The 19,096-nt window shown below is 41.7% G+C and overlaps 1 protein-coding gene across 4 annotated transcripts in view; it reads right to left on the reverse strand.

The window, feature by feature from the left end:
- Positions 1–18,162, reverse strand: part of TOX (thymocyte selection associated high mobility group box) — a 227,305-nt gene extending 209,143 nt beyond the window's left edge. For 2 of the 4 annotated variants that reach the window (XM_069779392.1, XM_069779388.1), the window contains exon 1: positions 15,855–16,106. In XM_069779392.1, coding sequence (XP_069635493.1) covers positions 15,855–15,998 — 144 coding nt within the window. In that variant the 5' untranslated portion in view covers positions 15,999–16,106. Of the gene's footprint in view, positions 1–15,480; positions 15,832–15,854; positions 16,107–17,478 lie in introns of those variants that run through there. The other 2 variants (XM_069779389.1, XM_069779390.1) reach the window with 2 other exon arrangements.
- Between the last annotated feature and the right edge of the window lie 934 nt (positions 18,163–19,096).

Below are 19,096 nucleotides of genomic sequence, written 5' to 3' on the forward strand. Positions count from 1 at the left end.
AGCCAAATCACAGTCCTTGAAGAAAGCAAAACTCCTCTGGACATCAGTGGCATTTTTCCTAGGGTAAGAGCTGCAAGGCCAAGCCTGTGATTGAAATACTTTGGTACCATGAGGCTCTAAAAGCCAAAGCAGTGATAAGGGCAGGAGAGCTGTTATTTCTGTACCATAAAAAGAAAGATTCTAGAGCTGTTATTGCATTTAAATGTATTCTGATATTGCATTCTGCTTTTTCATCTCAGCAGACACTGTTTCATCCAAACAAGATGGACATAACATAGAGCACAGTATTTTATATTAGATGTAGTTATAAAGGAAGAACAACAACCTTGGAATGACTCACTCACAGGACCAATTCATAGGTTACACCAAGTATGAAAGGCAATTTCAGAATAGTGGTGGAAGAAAAGGAGTTTTATAACAGAGGTGATACAAACTAATTTGGAGACACAGATACATACAGAACAGAGTACACAGTGTACTGTACATGCTTCTTCAAGGGAGGAAAGAATGGTTCCTTTTTCAAATACAGTGGTATCTGCAAAAAATAAAGTCCAATTCTGTTCAGTACTGTAATGAAATCATTACAAATGCTGAAACATATTAAAAATTCAACACTAAAAAGACAGTGGCTTTGTACTTGTGCTGCACTGAGTCTAAACACAAGATACTAAGAACAGGAGACTGAATTAAGGCAGGACTGGTGACAGACATTGGCAGTCCTATACAAGTGGTGCATGCAGAATGTAATAAGATATTCAGGAGTGTATTTCAGCCTATATTCTAAAGCACTGAGAGGGTAAAGTTTTGCTCATAGCTGCATTCCTTTTTAGGAAAATGGGAAAAAATGGTAAGAAAATACAAGATTTGTTGAATTATTTCACAAACAGCTTGTCACAGCTCTGTATCCTAGATGATACATTTCTTTGTCAGGACAAACATAATGAAGTTCACCTTTTAAAATCTAATGCAACAGACTTCTATTATCACTAGGGTTGTAAAAATAGCATCTTCTACAAATGAACTGTACCATAAAAATTGATGCTCATGAAATGTTATTATAATCTGAAGTCTAAAACCACAAAGCAAGAAAATTCCGAGTTAAACTGAAACTTCATCCTTAGCCCACCCAAAAGTGTTTAGACACAGCAGGGCTTGCCAAAGAGCAATAATCCTATATACAAAATATGCTGCCATAACTAGAAATTTCAAACTAAGTATGGAATCCCAGCTCTAATTCTGACCTTTCTCTTGCCTATTTTTGTGGGTATAAGCAAGTCCTTTCATTACTGCAGCACTGGTGTGGTTAATAACCTTAAGGTAATTTTTTTTAACTATTTCTATGCAGCAGAATTCATTTGCGAGCTTCTCAGTTGCACAGTCAACTGTACTGTTTTGTAAAGGCAAAGAAGAAGGGGAAAAACCAAAACAAATAGTAAAATTATTTTTACAGAGTACTGTGGAGTGGCCCTAAAGGAAAAAGAACTCACATAACTGAGTGGTTCACTCCTTGTACTCCAAACTTGTCAACTTCTTTTTTTTTTTTTTAAGAGCTACAGGCATAAGTTATTGAACCACCAGATAAGGGCTGAAATAAGATCTGTTGTTGAGGAAGAACGAGGTTCTCATCCAAGTTAAGAGATAAGAAATTGGGATGCGGAGAAGAGTGATTTTATCAGTGACGGGGAGGGAGGGTGGGGAATGGGACACAAGATGGCATAGCATCTCACAGTGTTTCTCTAGACCTCCACAATTAAGTTTGTGTTGAAGGACCTCTCCCTCCATTGCTGGAGACCACTCCTTCTCTCACCAGGATCTATTTTTGGAGAGACTACTTTTCCCCATTTCTCTTATGTGACCTCATCAATGTAATGATCACAAAAGGATTTCCTCATATTTTTTGACTCTACCTTCTTAAAAGAAACTTCCTGGCAGGAAATGGTAAATCAGCTGCTGAAGAGGCAGCCTCTGTTGCAGGATGTCAGGACTTCTATGGAATATGAGCGAGGAAAGTAGCAGATGAAGGCAGCAATGGAATAGCTAACATGACATTTCATGGACTGAAGACAGAAAGCACTTCTCAGAGAAGCCCCTGCAGCTCAGGGAGTTTGTTCCATGAGCCAGCAAACGTTGCCTGGAGTCATGCAAGTCCACAGAAAGAGCAACATAATGCACCATAAAGACTTCTGTAAATGCACATTCATGGAACTTTTAACATCATCCAGTACTACTTCACTTGATCAGTCCTAATTGTAATAGCTCCGCTGTCATGTAAATCTGAATTTGGCTGTTTTCCTTAAAACAGGCATGTTGTCACACTAGGTCTTTGAACCAGAGATTTCTGAATCACCCCAAAGAACTGAGGGTTAAAGTTAGTCTGCCTGGGGCACACCCCACATCCCCCTTCTCCACTGACAGTACAGGGACTTCAGGACCCTCCAGTGGTGCCCTTCTCACCTAGTGAGCTGCTCAGCTTTTCCAGATAGCTTAAGTGTCCATGCTGGTGGAAATTATGTCCAGCTTTGTCCAAGACCAGTCAGAAAATCTATTTTCTACAGGTTATCTTCATGTTTTCTTCTGTTCTAGCACAAATTCATAATCACCAGGTGACTGGTACTCTGAGTAAGGTTGCAATTTATCTGTCTTTTCAAAGCTCAGCATCTGTACAGGGAGAATATTTGAAACATAAAGGGAGAAAGGAGTCTCCTGGCAGAAAGGAGACTAACATTCAGTGATGGTAAAATGCAAATACATGCTCAAACCAGCGCTGACAGACCACAGCCCCAGCTCTTTTCCTTAGATGAGTTCCTTAAACACTTGGTGCCTCCTTTCCCTGCTCTCCTCTCCCACGCTTGACTGAACAACATGCAGCTACCAGAGTGGATGGAAAGCCCATGTTCCCTCACAACCATGTTTCATCCTTACCCAGGATAACAAGACCTGATGATTATGATACTCTTCTATTTTTAACTCCTCATAAATAGGGAAATATGCATTCCCATACTGTTATTTTCAGCTTTGTATGGGTCCATTGCAAGCTCAGTAGTAAGAATAAGTGAAGATTCTGATGAGTGAATGGCAGAAAATTAACCTCCAGGTCTGGTACATCACTGTGCCCCATTGCTTCAGAATATGCTTACAACTCTAATATAAGCAGAGAGCTTCTAACATCGCTAGAAACCCAGGCAACCATGTAGGAAGCAGCAGGTTAACGGCTGTCTGTTGTAATTAACTTGTTCCTAGAAAGTCTGCAGTCTTCTCCTCCAACAAAAACCTTCTAAATTCAGAACTTTACCTATTTTATTCTGCAGTAAATACTAACATTTACATTTTGAATTTCTGAAAAGAGCGACTAAAACCAAAGCCGAGTTACAGAATGCTGCTTTAGTATTTCCACTGTAATGTTCTGTTTGAGAAAGTCCTCTGGAATCAGAGCACTCTTAAAAGGGCAATGGATTCAGCTGAATAATATATTTTTCCATTTCAAAAATATTTTTTCTCTGAGCTTTCATTAGTACATACATGAGCTCCCTTGTAGGTCCAAAGAAAAATATTATAGGACAAACTCTAAGGATTTGTACAGTAAACCCTCAGTTTTTACTAGAACTAAAATAATTTATACACATTTAGAGAGCTTAGTATGAAATGTGCATTTAGCAGATCCTACTTTAATTACTTCTATAAGCATAGTATATATATGATAATAAAGATATAAAGATACATATAATACAGTTTATCTTATCTCACAATTGCAGGCTTAACTATAGTACATATTACTGTAATTTTGGTCACAATACCTGTATTTGGAGTTCAAGTGGTATTTTTAACCTTAAGGAAACTCAACCAGCTCCATTATTTGCAGCACACCTTTCAGCAGAAGAATTCAGCAGAAGAAAAGATATTGAGATAGAAAAATGCCTTTTGTTCAGAGGTAAACTGTTAAAATTACTAAAGCCTTAACTTACACTTGAGCTCCTCAGCCCAAAATGTGGGCATCATGACAAAAAAATAACACAAGTATTCTCATGTTGGATCCCAAAACATTAGAATGTAAGCATGCCTCATGGCAGCCTGTGTCAAGGTATCCACAGAAGGAAAGGATTGGTAAGAGAGAGATGAAGATTTTCCCAGCCACAGCAACACTTGGTCCTCCCCTCATTCACCATGACAAAACTCTCCCTGCTGCTAACAAGAGTTAACTCTGCAGCAGAAAAATCTGTGCAGCAATATTGAAGAGACATAGACACTCCTGATAGACAATAGTAATGAATGTCATGGATACAATCCAATGAATCAGTAACACACAAAAAAAAGACATTTTTGAAAGAATGTTGTTTGGGTTACAAAGTGAAGAGGCCAAAATGTGGAAAATACCAGATTTAAGGCTGCCTGAAAGCCTAACTCAGGTGCCATTTGTAACTGCATTAATGATAAAGTTGCAATGGCGTGATCACTTATTCCACATCTGCTGTTTGTCTCCATCAGCCTCTGCCAATGGTAACTTTAACTAAAGAGCAAAATCAAGACATCCTTAAATCTGGCATTCCCAGCCTTTGTTTCCCAGTGTTTGACTTCATAACCTAACAAAGTCCTGAAGAAATGAAGTCCTCATGACAGCAACGTTGTAATATTCTCAACACTGTAACAAGAGCTACTATGGTGATTTACAAAAATGGCGCTGGTGTTAATCCAAAATTACAGCTTCAGAGTCTGCTCTCATTTTTATCAAAACCTTAGTTACTTTACTATGTTGCACAACTGAAATATTTTCTTTCCTCAACAATAAAAAGACAGTTAAAAATTCTTCATTTCTTATAGGTTTTGACTTCCAAAGTCTACAGTTTTTCCTGGCTTTGGGAGCCTTGTGGACATGGTACCTATAATGGAAAGCTCCCCAAACCAGGAATGATTTTAGAAATTCTCTCTTAAAAAAAAGCTTTATCAGAAGTGGAAGCACCAAAGGTCTGAAACTTGCACAGATGTGAGCCCAGACAAATCTAAACACAAGCACCTTTGGGTGTCCAGAAAGCTATGGCTCCGTATTGATATATTTGCTCATAGGATTTGAATGCACACTGTACAGAGGGAATCGTACTTTCAGAGTACTATCTTTGCCATTTCCCATTTCCCTCTATTTTCTACTCAGAAATCCTGAAGATCCCTGGAAGTGTCAGTTCCTAATAGATCCAACCATCCACTGATGTCATATATTACGTCAGAAGGGGTTCGCTTCATTAGAAATAAAGCAAAGTCTTGGTTTTCTTCTTAAGGTATTCATAGTTCTTAAGCACTCCTGAGGGTTTACTGATGTTCAAGACATAATTAGGTGACATGCACGTTAGTCCAGCACAGGAGTGAATAGGCTCCGTACAGGTGCCAAAGTTAAACAGCATGTTGTCAGACAAGGTGATGTTCGTTGCTGTTGTAGCCTTAAGATTCAACAAGTGGTTGGCACCCACCATTCCCACACTTCACACAAATATAAACTGAAAGTGCAAGTTAGCCCTACACAAAGAGTAAAAGGGCAAAAGGCAGTCAATTTGCTTTTCATGCAAGAGCACTGATAACTAGGAAAGAAACTTTTCGACTAAGTAACAATTCCTTCCCAGGGGTCCTCACGGAAGAATGAAACTGTCATCCCCCTTTAGATTTCAATGTCCCTGTACAGACAAAAACCACTAACTCAGCTAAAAGTTCCCCACAACTGCGTTGTAGCTGTGCTTTCAGTTGCCAATGCTTCATGAGCTTTAAAAAAAATACAGTCAATGTTGTGGTTTCTGATGTAAAATGAAACCTGGAATCTAATTTGAGACATCAAAATCTAATTACTATTCATAATAACGAATCTTTGGCTTTGTCATTTTCACCTGCAATGTTCTTGGCTATGGAAAATGTTGGGGTCTATTTATCAGTGTCATTTTGCAGTGATGTATCATTTACTGTTCTTAAGAAAAAAAATTAATATTTAAGTTGCATTACAATTGATACCAAAACTCAGTTTTATTATCAGACTCAAAACTGAGGTCTCTGTCAGTCCTTATTGAGGTAAATCTCCCCCTAAAGTAACAGTGTTGCCCAAAGAGTGTGGATCAAATCCAGTATGAATGAGAAAGCCCGCTAGCTCCCACACATACGAAGAAACCCCCACCATTTCCCCATGTCTTCTATAAAGGTGCAAGACGCAAGGGCAGCCTGCCTCAGTATATTTTTCCACTCACTTTACTTTTTTTTTTTTATTTGACTGATTTTGTTCAAAGTACTCTTGGAAAAAAAGTAGAAAGACAAACACACTTCTGCTAGCAAATGCCAGAAGAAAAATATATTCTAGCAGTCTTTGGCCAACTTAGACTTGAAATGAATTTACATCATCAAAATACCTCTTAATTGTGTTAAAACATTCTGAAAACTTATTGCACACATTTTTCTTCCAAAATTCATAGGAACCTTTTGCTTTACAGTCCATTCTTCACTTGCATGCCCTTTTTCTCTCTCTTTGGAAAATATATCAATTGTTTATTAAAAAAAAGAAGTGTTTTGGCATGGCTGACCTGTAGAGATATGGAGCTAAGCAGAGTCCGGTGAATCTACTCACTCTGATATGCACACATGATACGCAATTAAAATCTCCATTCACATTCCTATGGGGTTGTCAATCAAGAGAAAAGCCTTTTTGACAACATCCAGTGAAGCGTACCAACTAACTGCTGAACAGGAACTTAAACAGTAACAGCTTTTGTTACTAGCAAGAACGGATTTTACCAAGATTGGGCTCAGTTTCTAAAGAAATCATTATGTTAAAATTTGGGGGGCTTTTCATTAAAAATTAAAATGTGTCACAAAGCTATTGTGTGTGAAGCTATCATATTATGTAATACATGAGGGTTATCAGATGTATGTGAAAAAAACCTCTAACCTTTCTTGACTGTAAGAAACAATTCAACCTTTCATATTTAGAACAATGAACAATGATTACAAGCCAGTTTTTAGCAAGAGAACATTACTCTAATTGCATGTTGTCTATTTGGTAGACACCGAATATCTTTTATAACATATAAGCTTCCCAGCCACAAAACTAACACTGTAAAAGGTCTGCTACTGCCAAAAATGATACTGTGAACAATTTATTACTGACAGACTGGAAAATGATGTGGCTTAATTATAAGTATTTGCAACTCTGAAAATATACTAACTTTGAATTTATGACAACAGAGGAAAAGTCTTTGATAAACACTGAAGATGCTAACATTTACTTTCTAATACCCAGTTAGATAATGCACAACTCATAAGAGCATTAGGGTACTTTAAAATCAAATCTGTAAAGGTAAAACCAGTAAAAATAAATAGGTCATTATTAATCTGCTGTTTGTGTTTTGAGCACTAACCTTGAACTACAGTTTTCCAACATGCTGATATTATTAGATATTGAAATATTTGCCCTTTTGCTTATCATGCTCCGTAACTGAAGACAGAGCAGATGCATCCTGACTATTAACAGTCATGACAAATTGCCTTACTAATGAATGTTACACACTGAAAGTGCCATAACTGATTAAACTACAATTTCCCACTACCAGACAGAGAGAGACTTGGGAACTCCAGCAGTGGACAACTCTGATGTTCTGCCAACAGGCCTTCAGGGCACAGTGTGGTATTTAGAAAAACACACTGTAAATTCCATATGAATATATTCTGAAAGACTATGCGTATACAACAGGTTTTAAAGAACATTAGATGAAACAGCTTAGGTTTGTAGCCGATGAGCCATGTAAAATAGATGTGTTTTAACAATTTTAGTATCATTACAAGGCTGCATTGGAGAATATTTCTGTTGGGTTCCTCTACCCACCTCCCCACCTCCCCAAACATTGCTTGTGCTTTGCTTTCACATAAAATCTTTCTTTTGTCAGTCTCTTTGTCGGTGCAAAATTGGCAGCGGTTCAAATTCAAAGTACTCCTATTCATTTACTGACCATTAAACCAATGTCATTCTAGTTCACATCAGCCAGAGAGCTAAGCTCTAAAAAACATAAAAGGCTTGCTTCACCACTGACGAATAATGTGTACATTTTTACAGAGCTTAAACCTTAATGCTTTGCCTGAAACTAACAATACAGTATATCTTATCATTCCTTTTTCACAAGCAGGCAGCTGCTGAAACGCTTGCCACTTCAAAATATCAATTGCTTGCCAGAGTTGTCCTCAACACACCCTGTCAAACTCATGTATATTGTGCAATGAAAATGGTGCAGGACTGAAAGCTAGAAATTGTGTCAAATTCTGCTGTAAGGGTATGATGTGCAAAGAACAACGCATGACAACCGTAGAGACTACAAACAATAGCAATGGAGCCAGACACTACATATATCACAACTGTGCCTGTACATATTTTATTGTATGTATTATATATTTAAAGCATGACAAATGTGTCATTGAAGCTATGTGCTACACCAAATAGAAACCCTTCAGCTAGTTAAGCTGTTTCATTTCTCTTGATGGAAGTGTAGTGGTATTTTTCTGCCCTCCGAACATTTGTTTGTAAATCACACAGCACAAAAAACCCATCAGGTTTTCAAAATGAGTAAGAGAAAACAAAAGGCAATACTACAAGATGAGAAAACGAGATTTTGTTCAATTAACACTTTTGCTTTCCTCTAAGGACACATAGCCAGGCTACCTTAAAGAATATCTGAGGCTATGCAAGACAAATACAATATCACTGCGCCCATAAATTACAGTATACCTAATTTTAATGCAGATAAGTGCTGGCCTATTGATTTGCATGTTTCCCTGGCAAAATGGAAATCCCATGTGGGTATGTTCTTTGTCTGTAGAAAATGCATTTTAAAAAACCTTTATGAATACAGCAATCTATGCTAAAATGGAAAGCATAGGTCACTAGTATAAAATTACGTATGGAACCTAGAGGAAGTAGTGCACATGTATACACACATGTATACATGCATCTCTGTGTATGCATGTGTGAATGTGTGTTTCACAATCACATAGGTTTTTTAGCACATACTTACAATTTCTATAAAGTGTCTTAACTAATAAAAATTCAGCCTCTAAATATAATCTTAAATTAGCTGAGGAAAAAAATGAAAATTGCCAAACTAAGTAACAAAGTAAGTAACCATGGAACGCTAATCTTAAATTAAAGAAACAAGACATAGTGGCGATGAAAAAGAAATGTTTAGGAGGAAAGATGAGTGCAACAGCCCACAACAGCATGTAGGTTGCAAAACCTGAACACACAGGATTCCATGAGGGTCATTAACTGATATAATCCTAACTGAAATGAATAGATATGCCATTAAGGTGTTAATAAATATTTTGGAAAGAGAATAGGTGTTTTAGGTGCTCAGGGTTGCTGACCTTTGCTGTGTTTATTAGTGGGACAATGATGCATTATTAACACACAGCAGCTGTACCTGAACTGCTGCCATGAACATAATAGCCTTTTATAGCCATCAGGGGAGTGAGATAGGAGGCCTTTATTAACCACTAGACATGATTAGCACATTATGTGAACTTTAGTAGGCAAATTATCTCTTATTGAAATATAATGTTGGTTATAACTAATTGTAAACATGATTTAAAAAACTTCTCAATGCAAAACTCAGAGTTTCACTACCATTTAGAGAATTACTGGCTAGGCCACTAAAAAATTTTTTTTCCTTTGTTCAACCTGCAAACACAACTGTGCCTCACAAAAACTTTTTGCACTATATTAAAACCACTGAAGAGAATGACTTCCACATCATGAATACTATTCTTCAGAACTGTAAAAAAACATAAACAGACAATTCCAACACAATTAAGAAAACTTCTAAGGAAGAAAAAAAACTTGCCTTATATTTTCCTATGAAGATTACAAGCAGTTCTTAAAAAATCAGTTTGCCAATACATTTTCAAGAGTTAACTTGAAAAAATAACACGATTTACTTCAAAAAGGCTAATTTTGGGTAAGATTATCCCATTAGCCTTCGCAACTGAACACAGCACTGAAAGTCCATTATGAGCAGTCTTTTATGCCCTAGCAGAATGTCATTAACATAAAAAAAAATCATTAGCTTTGATATTAAGCCTCTACTATCTGCAGGTTTCTATGACTAATGTTCACAACTATATCTGCCAAATGATAAATTATACTTTTTTGAATGGTTATCATCCCTTTTCACCACTCTTTTTCCTTTTACTATTTATTAGTATTTCAGGTTGATGCAAACACGATGATCGTATAAGAAACAAATGTTTTCTCTCATTTATGAATACAAACTTACACAGTTTTCGCAACTGTGACCAGAATATGGCTTCGAAGCCAGCTACTTATATTACAGGATAGAAATGACGGATTCTCAGAGTAAGTTCACTTTCTTCAAAGTAAGCAATATATAATGAAGCAGAAACATACACGTGTATATATGCATAAAGCAGCATTGATACAGTAGGAATTTATACGTGCACAAAATATTCTCACTTTTCTGGCAGGAACTGTCTGGATAAATCTTTTGTTTCACATTGCAGACTTCATACTTCCTTTACTGACCCATTTCCGTAAGTACAGGTTATCACTGTCTGATTTCAGAGTTCTGATTTCTTCTTGCAGATAGAATAAGTAACTGGAGTTCACTGCAGATTTCCTTATTATAACAGAAATACATAACAGCTACAGTAACTTCCATTTAACCTTTAAGACCATATAATCATCAACAACAATAGGAGGAGACAAAAGTACTACCACAGCAGCTCAATTTCCATGCTTAGCCAGCAGTACCTTTGAAAAAAGCCACTCGTGCCACTTTTCATTGGTAGAGAGCAGTTTAACAGTCAAGAATGTGAATGCTAAAACATTCTGACATTTCCACTAACCTGGTTTTGTCAGATGCTCATGTAATTCAAGTATGTTTTGCAACTTAGAAAGCAGCATATTTTTGGGGAGAAAACCATACTACAAGGGTCTATAGCAAATCAAATAGCAGCCCAGTGAGAAATACTAAATGAACAGTTCAGGAACAGTGTTAGCATATGTGCAATTGAAAGTTAAGATATAAATATTAGTAGAGCCATATGAAATTCAAATGCTAAAAATAAACTTATTGCAAACATAAGAAGCAAAAGAAAACCATAGACATTACAAATGTTGGTTGCACCAAGATCTCTGCTGAAAAATGATTTTAACTTTGAAGATCTAAGTCAAGAGTTAAACATTTTATTTGATGCTCTGACTTACTAACCTAAAACTGATCACAATCGATGAACATAAAATGCAGATATTCCAGTGGAAGCGGAGATGAGATTTTCTTCTGTACACTTGCTGCTGTGGAAGGGTGCTGTTTATTGCTGCTGCTAACACTACATAATCTGTGCCTAACCATAGAATAATGAAATGTTGCCATTTTCCAACTGAATGCTGTAGGGAAAAACATTATGACCACGAAAATCTCATTCAGGTTGATGTGAATTCCATGTCTGAAAGTATTTTGGAAGCACTGCTATAATTAACAGTCATTTGGTGCTTCCACTATAAACCATGTTTTGGAACAGTTAACAACTCGTCATTTTTAATGAGAAATCACTCCTTGGGCAAAAAACTTGGTACCTAGTTGCATAACTAAAACAGTAGAATAGAATAGACTAGACTAGAATAGAACAGAATAGACTATTTCAGTTGGAAGGGACCTATAACAATCATCTAGTCCAACTGCAACAACAGAACATTTAAATTTGGTTAGGCTATATTTAAAATAAGTATTTTAGTGTATGCAGCCCATGCTAGACATCCACAGAGCATGTGTCCACTTCAAAAAGATAAAGCTGCCACTAATCACCACTGCTGTCAGTTCCAGAAGCCAAGGTCTGCATTGATCCAGGGACTACCCTCTCACCATGAGAAGTGGTGCTTTCAGGTCACTCTTGAGCCGTGCTGAGAGAGCAGTCAGAGGAAGCTTTTTATTTCCACCGTCTAAGCTTTGTTATATCTGCCATCAATACAGGATTTAAATATCCAAGAATTTTGATCTAAATCCTACCATGATTAGGACACTTCTCTGCTTAATATAAAGGCGTGTTTTAAACATAGTCAATTTTCCAATGTTTCTGTACAGTGTTAGCAAGATGAGAAAGTCCTGCTAAGATAGGAATCTAAGGACAGGAGGGTGCTCAGCTCTTCCTGGTAAAGTGTGATCGTCCCCAACACACACCGAATTCAACAGGAGTTAGGACTGTCCAGTCCTCCCCAGTATCAGCTCCTTAAGTCCTTAAATGCAGATCCAGCTGCTCTTTGGTTTAATGTAAACACCAAAGGTACTGCATGCACTATAGTGTTCAGCTAATTCAGCATTCTTAATAGTTTACAGTTTTCGCTTTTTTCAGAAGACCTCATGATAGGCTGGTGGAGGGTAATGCCCTAGAGATGAAATACATCATTCTGGTAAGAGGATAAAACATAATTTCTCTCAAGGTACTGATGTTTGGCAGAAAGAAAAAAGAAAAGAATGACTGCGGATGCTTTGGTTTATAGAGATCTTTGAGAAAGATTTCTCAAAAGCACATACATAAATCGTTTTCTGTATTCCACTAAAATTGGGACCACTTCTTTTCTGAAACACTGGAATTTAAGGAGGCACACTTTAGGCTTGCCCACAACTCTGAGACTATATTCTAAGGTCTTAGTAACCCAGGAAAGAGAAGTCCATTTCCCTTCTTCCTATGTGGCACTTCTGAAACTAACTAAAACACTTAACACTTAAAAATCAACAGTCAGCACGAATGCAACTCTTTAATCTTCCCTTTAAGAGGCAGCAACAAATTTCAGGTATGATTCTAATGCAGTAGGGGAGAAAGTAGTTATCTAAGGAAAAAAAAATAGCATGACCAGAATAAACAAATGGTGATCTATTAGATGAGCATAATGTAAACTGCTGTCAAAACACTAACACAGCATTCCAGCTTTAGAGCTGTTCTTCAGAGCGCTGGGTTGCCACAATTCTGAGTTTCAGACAGAGACTGGATAGAAGCAAGCCATTGGAAATAATGTACACTTTGTAAACAGCCATGGAACATTTTACTTAGAGTAATCTCTGTGGTGGAATTAAGTTTACACAATAAATGATTCTAAACGCTGTGTATAAATATATGCACTTTTGCTCTGTGGAATTCTGATTACGAGTGGGATTGTTACCTGCTTACAAAGCACCGTATTGTATCTCCTTAGCCACTTCTACCCAATGTCACTCCGCTTTTTTCATTTTTAAGGGGCTTGCTTCCCTCTCCCTTCTTTCCTCTTTATTCCTCTTTTTAAAAACAACTACAGTCTTATCATTCTACCTCTGCTGTCTGGCTGTATTTTTCCACTGCTCTGACAACTACCAGTGAATACAAGAAAGATGAGTTGTAGGCTCCTGTATTTTTGAACCAGGTAGCAAATCACAGAAGAATCTAGTGCATAATTCTGCAAGGGTAACCATTGGGAGCAGTAAAGACCATTATTTTCTCCCTACTGTTGGCAGGGGTCAGCGTCCCTGTCATTAGCTGTGTCAAACTATAATTATGTAAGTGCACTTTATGTGAGCAGATATCTGAAAACACTGTAAAGTTACAAGTGTGAAAATATACCAATCCGTCTTACAGTACTGATCAAAGTGGTCTTTGGAGGTGACACTTCCATACGGAAAGCCACTAGGATGTTGTTTATTGCTCTCTACATAAACATTTAAACTTATCATCTGAATTCTTCAAGCAGCTTGAAATCCCTGACCATATTCTTCTATCAAATTAAGACACTCGGATTATCAAAGATATTTCTTTTGTAGCATTCAACTCAATTAAGGAATGTAGTGTTTCTTAAAATAAACTTCAACTGAACAGACTACTTGTATTACCCTGTAAATGTCTGAAATGCGATTATGCTTCAAGTTTCAAGAGGCAAACAGTACAACCCCAACTCTAAATCTGTCTGTCCAGCGTAAGAGCTCCACTATGTTATTTCAAAGGCTGACCTATATACCGCAGCATACCGTCCATTCTGTCTGTTTGTATAAGAGATACCTCACACAGTTGTCATAACCAACATTGTTTGCATTGTTCTTTCACTTTTCTCTCTCCATGGGTAATGTGAGAGAAACAAGGAAAAGCCTGCATAACAATATATGCAGAGTATAATGAGCTTTCACAGCAGATAGAGAAATATTAGACTAAGATGCTTAGAATGCTATTTTAGGTTTATAAAATAAAGATCTAAGCAGTCTTCTGAAACAAAGCCTGCCAACTGGAAATTGTAAGATAAGAGGCGACTGTTTGAATCTACATTATTGCATTTTCCTTTGGCTACAGAAAAACACACTGTCAATACCTCCCATGCATGTGCCCGAGAACTCACTCATATGCTACAAACAATCATCTGATCAGCAAAAAAGCTAGTGCTAACAGAATAATTAGAAAACTTAAAAGCATAAGTGTTTGTGGAATACATTCTAAATTACCAGCCGCTCAAGCAGACTTAAGATGTGAAGAATCAAAGTCTGCCTTATTTGTCAAAAAAAAAACCCCAAAACAAAAAACAAAAACCGAAACCCAGATATGAAAACAAGGGCCAAATCCACCAGTAAGTGTCCAAAGCAAGTTTTAAGTAACTTTACAAGAAACAAGGTCCAGTTCTGAATGAGTTTTGCAGGTAAAGACCTAATCAAGACCACCATTCCAACCCAGAACACGGATCCATCACACTCCAGCCTGGGAGTTTTTCCTGGGAGAGATCAAGAGCAAACACTCAACCAAACTTACTGAACACAAAAGTCTGCAGGCCTCCCGCCCTTCAAACTCCCTAAATACACACAGCATGAAAATGAGTGACAGAGCAATACTGTAACATGATGACATGTTTAGAACAAGTCAGATAAGTTTTCACAGTAATGTTAATCATGCTGGGTGAAGGGAGAGAGTGAAGGGGGTGAAGAATGAAATGTTCAGTAAATGCACGCCTCCAAGGGGCCTGGCAAACCTACTCTGTCCATTTAATGTAATCAGTGGTCAGTGGCAAAGACATCTGAAAAAGACTTTTGTCCTATACTCGGTATCTTATACTGAAACATTCCTGGTAAGTCTTTTCCAAGCATAAAACATATGTCTTATGACTGTGCACTTTTAAGCACATTATCAGTTCAGGCAAAGTGAAAGAGAAGAGTTGCAACTTGTCTACAGAATGAGTGTCTCATTTGCATTTAAAAAGAACAGTTTGCTCCCTCATACATGGCATGACTTAAAAGAAGCTTTAACCAGCTAGTAAAGAAATTCTGAAAACGACTTTCTAAATTAATTTATTCGATTTGCAGTGCAACCTACCAAAAATTATTTAAGGAACTTAATTGGAAAATGATTTAATATATTAAAGTAATTCCTGATTTTCCAAAGCATTTAACTTTTAAATTAAATCTGGCCCACTATCTCAAGAATGATGAGTGAAATGTGTATTCAAGTCATTACCTTCTTTTTGAAGCTTTCAATCACTGATAGGTTTAATAACGTTTGTCCAGTTTCATTGCCAAATGGGTCTTCAGACACTTTGGTGCTTATGTCATTAGTATTAGCTCAAGCTTCTCACTTGGCAACACTTTACGGTTACAATTTACAAAAACAGACAAGAGAGAAAATAACGGCAAGCCACAGATCAAAGGTAGCAGTAGCCTCATGATTGCTCAGAGCACTTACAAAAAAATTAAAGCACACATACAGGCTCCTACACATCTGGACTCTTCCTGCCGAACAAAGTTCACTCCTGGCACAAACTTCCGATCTACAGGGCAGGTTTGCCAGATGCTGCGAAATACAGTTACTGAAAACACCGCTAACAGTCATACCTCTGGGATCTCTCTCGAAATATCCTTAGGCATCCACCACAAAGGGCCAGATTTATCCCTGAATTCTATAACTCCATTGAGTATATGTGAAATGCAGCCAGGATGAATTTGGTCCTTGCTGTTGTGATTGGTAGATGAGACCATGTGGGAAATCTTTCCTGAAAACTGAGAGGGCTTCACCCCGGCGCTGCAGCCTCCGCGCTCCAGCACAGACACAGGCTATTTTGCTGTTTATCTCTGCATCGAGGCAGCTGCCCGCAATGAAAGAGACGGCTCTGAACGTCTCCCTGACACGTGAGACCGGCATGACAATAGCCGAGCGCGGAACCAGGCTGGCCGCGGCGGGCCGGGGCGGCTGGCCCCCCGCGGCCGCCCCTCCGCGGCAGCGCCCCTCCACCGCGCCCCGCCGGCCCCCGGGCCCCGCCGCGGCCCCGCCGCCACCCTCCGCACCGGCGGCCGGCCCTGCGCACGGCGGAGGTTCCGCTGCCGAAAGCATCTGCTGCAGCCTGCCGCGGCCTCCCGCGGCAGGTTGCTGAACGAGCGCCCGCGTCTGAACCCATCGCCCGGGCAGCGCTCGCTCGCAGCCGTCTCCCCGGGGCGGGGGTGCGCTCGAGTAGCGCTCTGGGCAGCTCGCACTTCCCGGCGATTTCCTACGGCCCCCGCTTTATTCATGTGCGAAGCCCATTCCGTAACAGCAGAGAAAGTGCAGCTCATGCATAAAGCACCAGCTGGCTCAGGCCGGGGAGGCAGGAACAATGCGGGAACGAACCCCAGCCCCCTTCCTCGGCAGCAAAAGTAACGCAAAGTGCTCCGGGATCGCGGCACCAAACTCTCGTCACCAAACGCAGGACTTGGGCTAGAGCGAGCCCTCTCCGCAGTTCCTCCTTCCCCAGGGCTCGGGGACCCACAACTTAGCTCTCCTCAGCTACTGGCCCTGTTTGCAGCGGTTTCATCAAGTTGCAGAGAGACCGGTAAGGCAGTTGCACAGCCGGGACAAAGTCGAGCCCCTGTTCTGAACCGACTCGTCACCCTCATACACCCTTATTGTGCATATACAGAGATGTGTGCGTATGTGTCCGTGTCCGTGTGTGTGTGTATATATATATATATATATACACATACACACACGCAGGTCACACACACACAAACGTGCTCCCGGCACCGCCAAGTACCGCTTTGACACATGAACTGCAGGGTACGCGGCGGGGCAGAGTTTCTGCCGGTTTGTGGTGGGCGCGATCTTTCCGATTAAGAGGAGCCCTGGAAATTCAAGTCCTCCGCATCGACATCCTTGTCCACGCTGTTCCTCCGAAAGGGACGATGTTATGGAAAATGCCTCCCCCACCCCACCTCCCACCCCCCTCCAGCCGCCCGCCCCCAAACTACTCCGGGGTTTTAATTTGGGGGTGCCTGCAGGGGAGCCGGTGTGTGTCCCGGCGGCACCTCTCCGCGGCGGGCGGCACTGCGCTCCCCAAACCCCGTCAAGTGCCGCTGCCCTCTGCCTCGCCGGTGAACTTGGTGCGCGGCTCGCCAAAGCGCAGCGCCCGCTCATGCAACGCGCCGCGACAACAGCACAATCGACAGCACAGATAAAACACCTCGGACGACACAAAACACGAGTCACCTTGTTGCAATAGTAGGGGTCCAGGCAGGGGGAAGGTCCCAAACAAGGCGTATCAGGAGCGGCTGCAGGCTGAGGAGGTGGTGAATAAAATCTTACGTCCATTTCACTAAAACATCAAGCAAACTCCTTTCCTTCTCTTTTTGTCGTTAATGTTGGTGCAAAAAAAGGGGGGGGGGGGTGACTGTGTGTGTGTGAGTGTGTGTGTGTGTGAGGGGAGGGGGGGACACACAACAAGACTGAGAAGAATAAAAAAGAGGTGCCTGACTTCAGTAGTCAAAGAAACACCTTCCCTGCCTCACATCCGTTTGTGGTTTGTAAAGAGAGAGAGAGAGGAGAGAGAGGGAAAAAAAAAAAAAAAAACTCTTCCAAAAAAGCACCGGTCTGCAGATGTCTGCGAGAGAACCAACAAACCCTCCTTCTTCTACGGCAGGGCAGGTAACTTCGAGTACTTATTGTTTCCCCCACGCATCGGCACCGGGGCGCTAGCTCCGTGTGTGCCTCTCTTTATGGGAGTCTCGGAGTTGGTTCGCTTCTCCCTCCCTCCCTCCCGCTCGCTCCCTCTGTTCTCTCCCCGCTCTTTTATTATTATTATTATTATTGTTATTATTTATTTGGTTGGGTTTGGTGGCGGTGTATTTTGGTTGCCCTCCACCGTGAGGAGCGGGGACGGGGCGGGGGGGGGGACGGGGACACAGGGACGGGGACGCGGCGGCGGCAGCCGGGGCCCCCGCGCACCCCCGGGGGGGAGCGGCCAGGCAGTCCGCCCGCGCCGGAATGGCCGCCCCGCGCCGAGCGGCTCTCTCGCCTCGCCTCGGCGCGGCACGGCCGGGCTCGGCTCGGCGGGCGGCGGCAGGGGACACGGGGCGCTCCGCCGGCGGAGTCGCTGCTCCGAGTGAGCTTCACACAAAGGGGCCGGCGAGGGAAGAGCCATTGGCGGCCGCCGGGGACGGGGCTGGGAGTCGCGGAGAGGGGGCGCTGTGGAGCCCGCCATCCCGCCGCCGTCCCCGCCCTCTCCCACCCGCCTTCCCCGCCCGGCCCCCCGGCGGCGCCCGGCCCCCCGCCGGTTACTATGGCACCCCCTCCGCGGCCTGCCGCCGCGGCGGCCTCGGCCGGGCCCGGCCCGGGCCGGCCCGGGGGCCGAGGAGAGGCGGGAGGGCAGGGCGGCGGCGGCGGCGGCGGCGGCGGCGGCAGCGGGAGGGGAGCGAGGGGTTCGGCCCGGGCCCTGGACTCCTCCATGGGTCGGCCACAGCCTGCCAGGGCGGCCGCGGGCAGGTCCCCTGGAGGTGCCTCTGCGAGAGCCCCCGGGACCCTCTCCACAACCGTTTTGCGAGGGTCGGGTCAGGTGCCCCGTGCCCCGGCTCCCCTGGCAGCCCTGTGAGGTTGACTAGGGTCGAGCCACAACCAGGGCCCAGCGGGTTAGGTGAGCCCTTCGTCTTCTGTCCCAGCAGAGTGGAAGCCATCGCCCAGAGTGTGTGGTGGCAGAAATCAGCTGGGATCCACGCGCACACCTCAGAAACCAGGAAGCGAGTAAAAAGTAAAAAGAACCACCCGTGAAATACCTCATCAGCAGGGCTCTGCCTCCTTAGCCGGTAGCGCTTGGGCCTGGCCGGGCTGTGGG

The sequence above is a fragment of the Haliaeetus albicilla genome, chromosome 3 (genome assembly GCF_947461875.1).
Source record: "Haliaeetus albicilla chromosome 3, bHalAlb1.1, whole genome shotgun sequence".
NCBI classification, from domain to species: Eukaryota; Metazoa; Chordata; class Aves; order Accipitriformes; family Accipitridae; genus Haliaeetus; species Haliaeetus albicilla.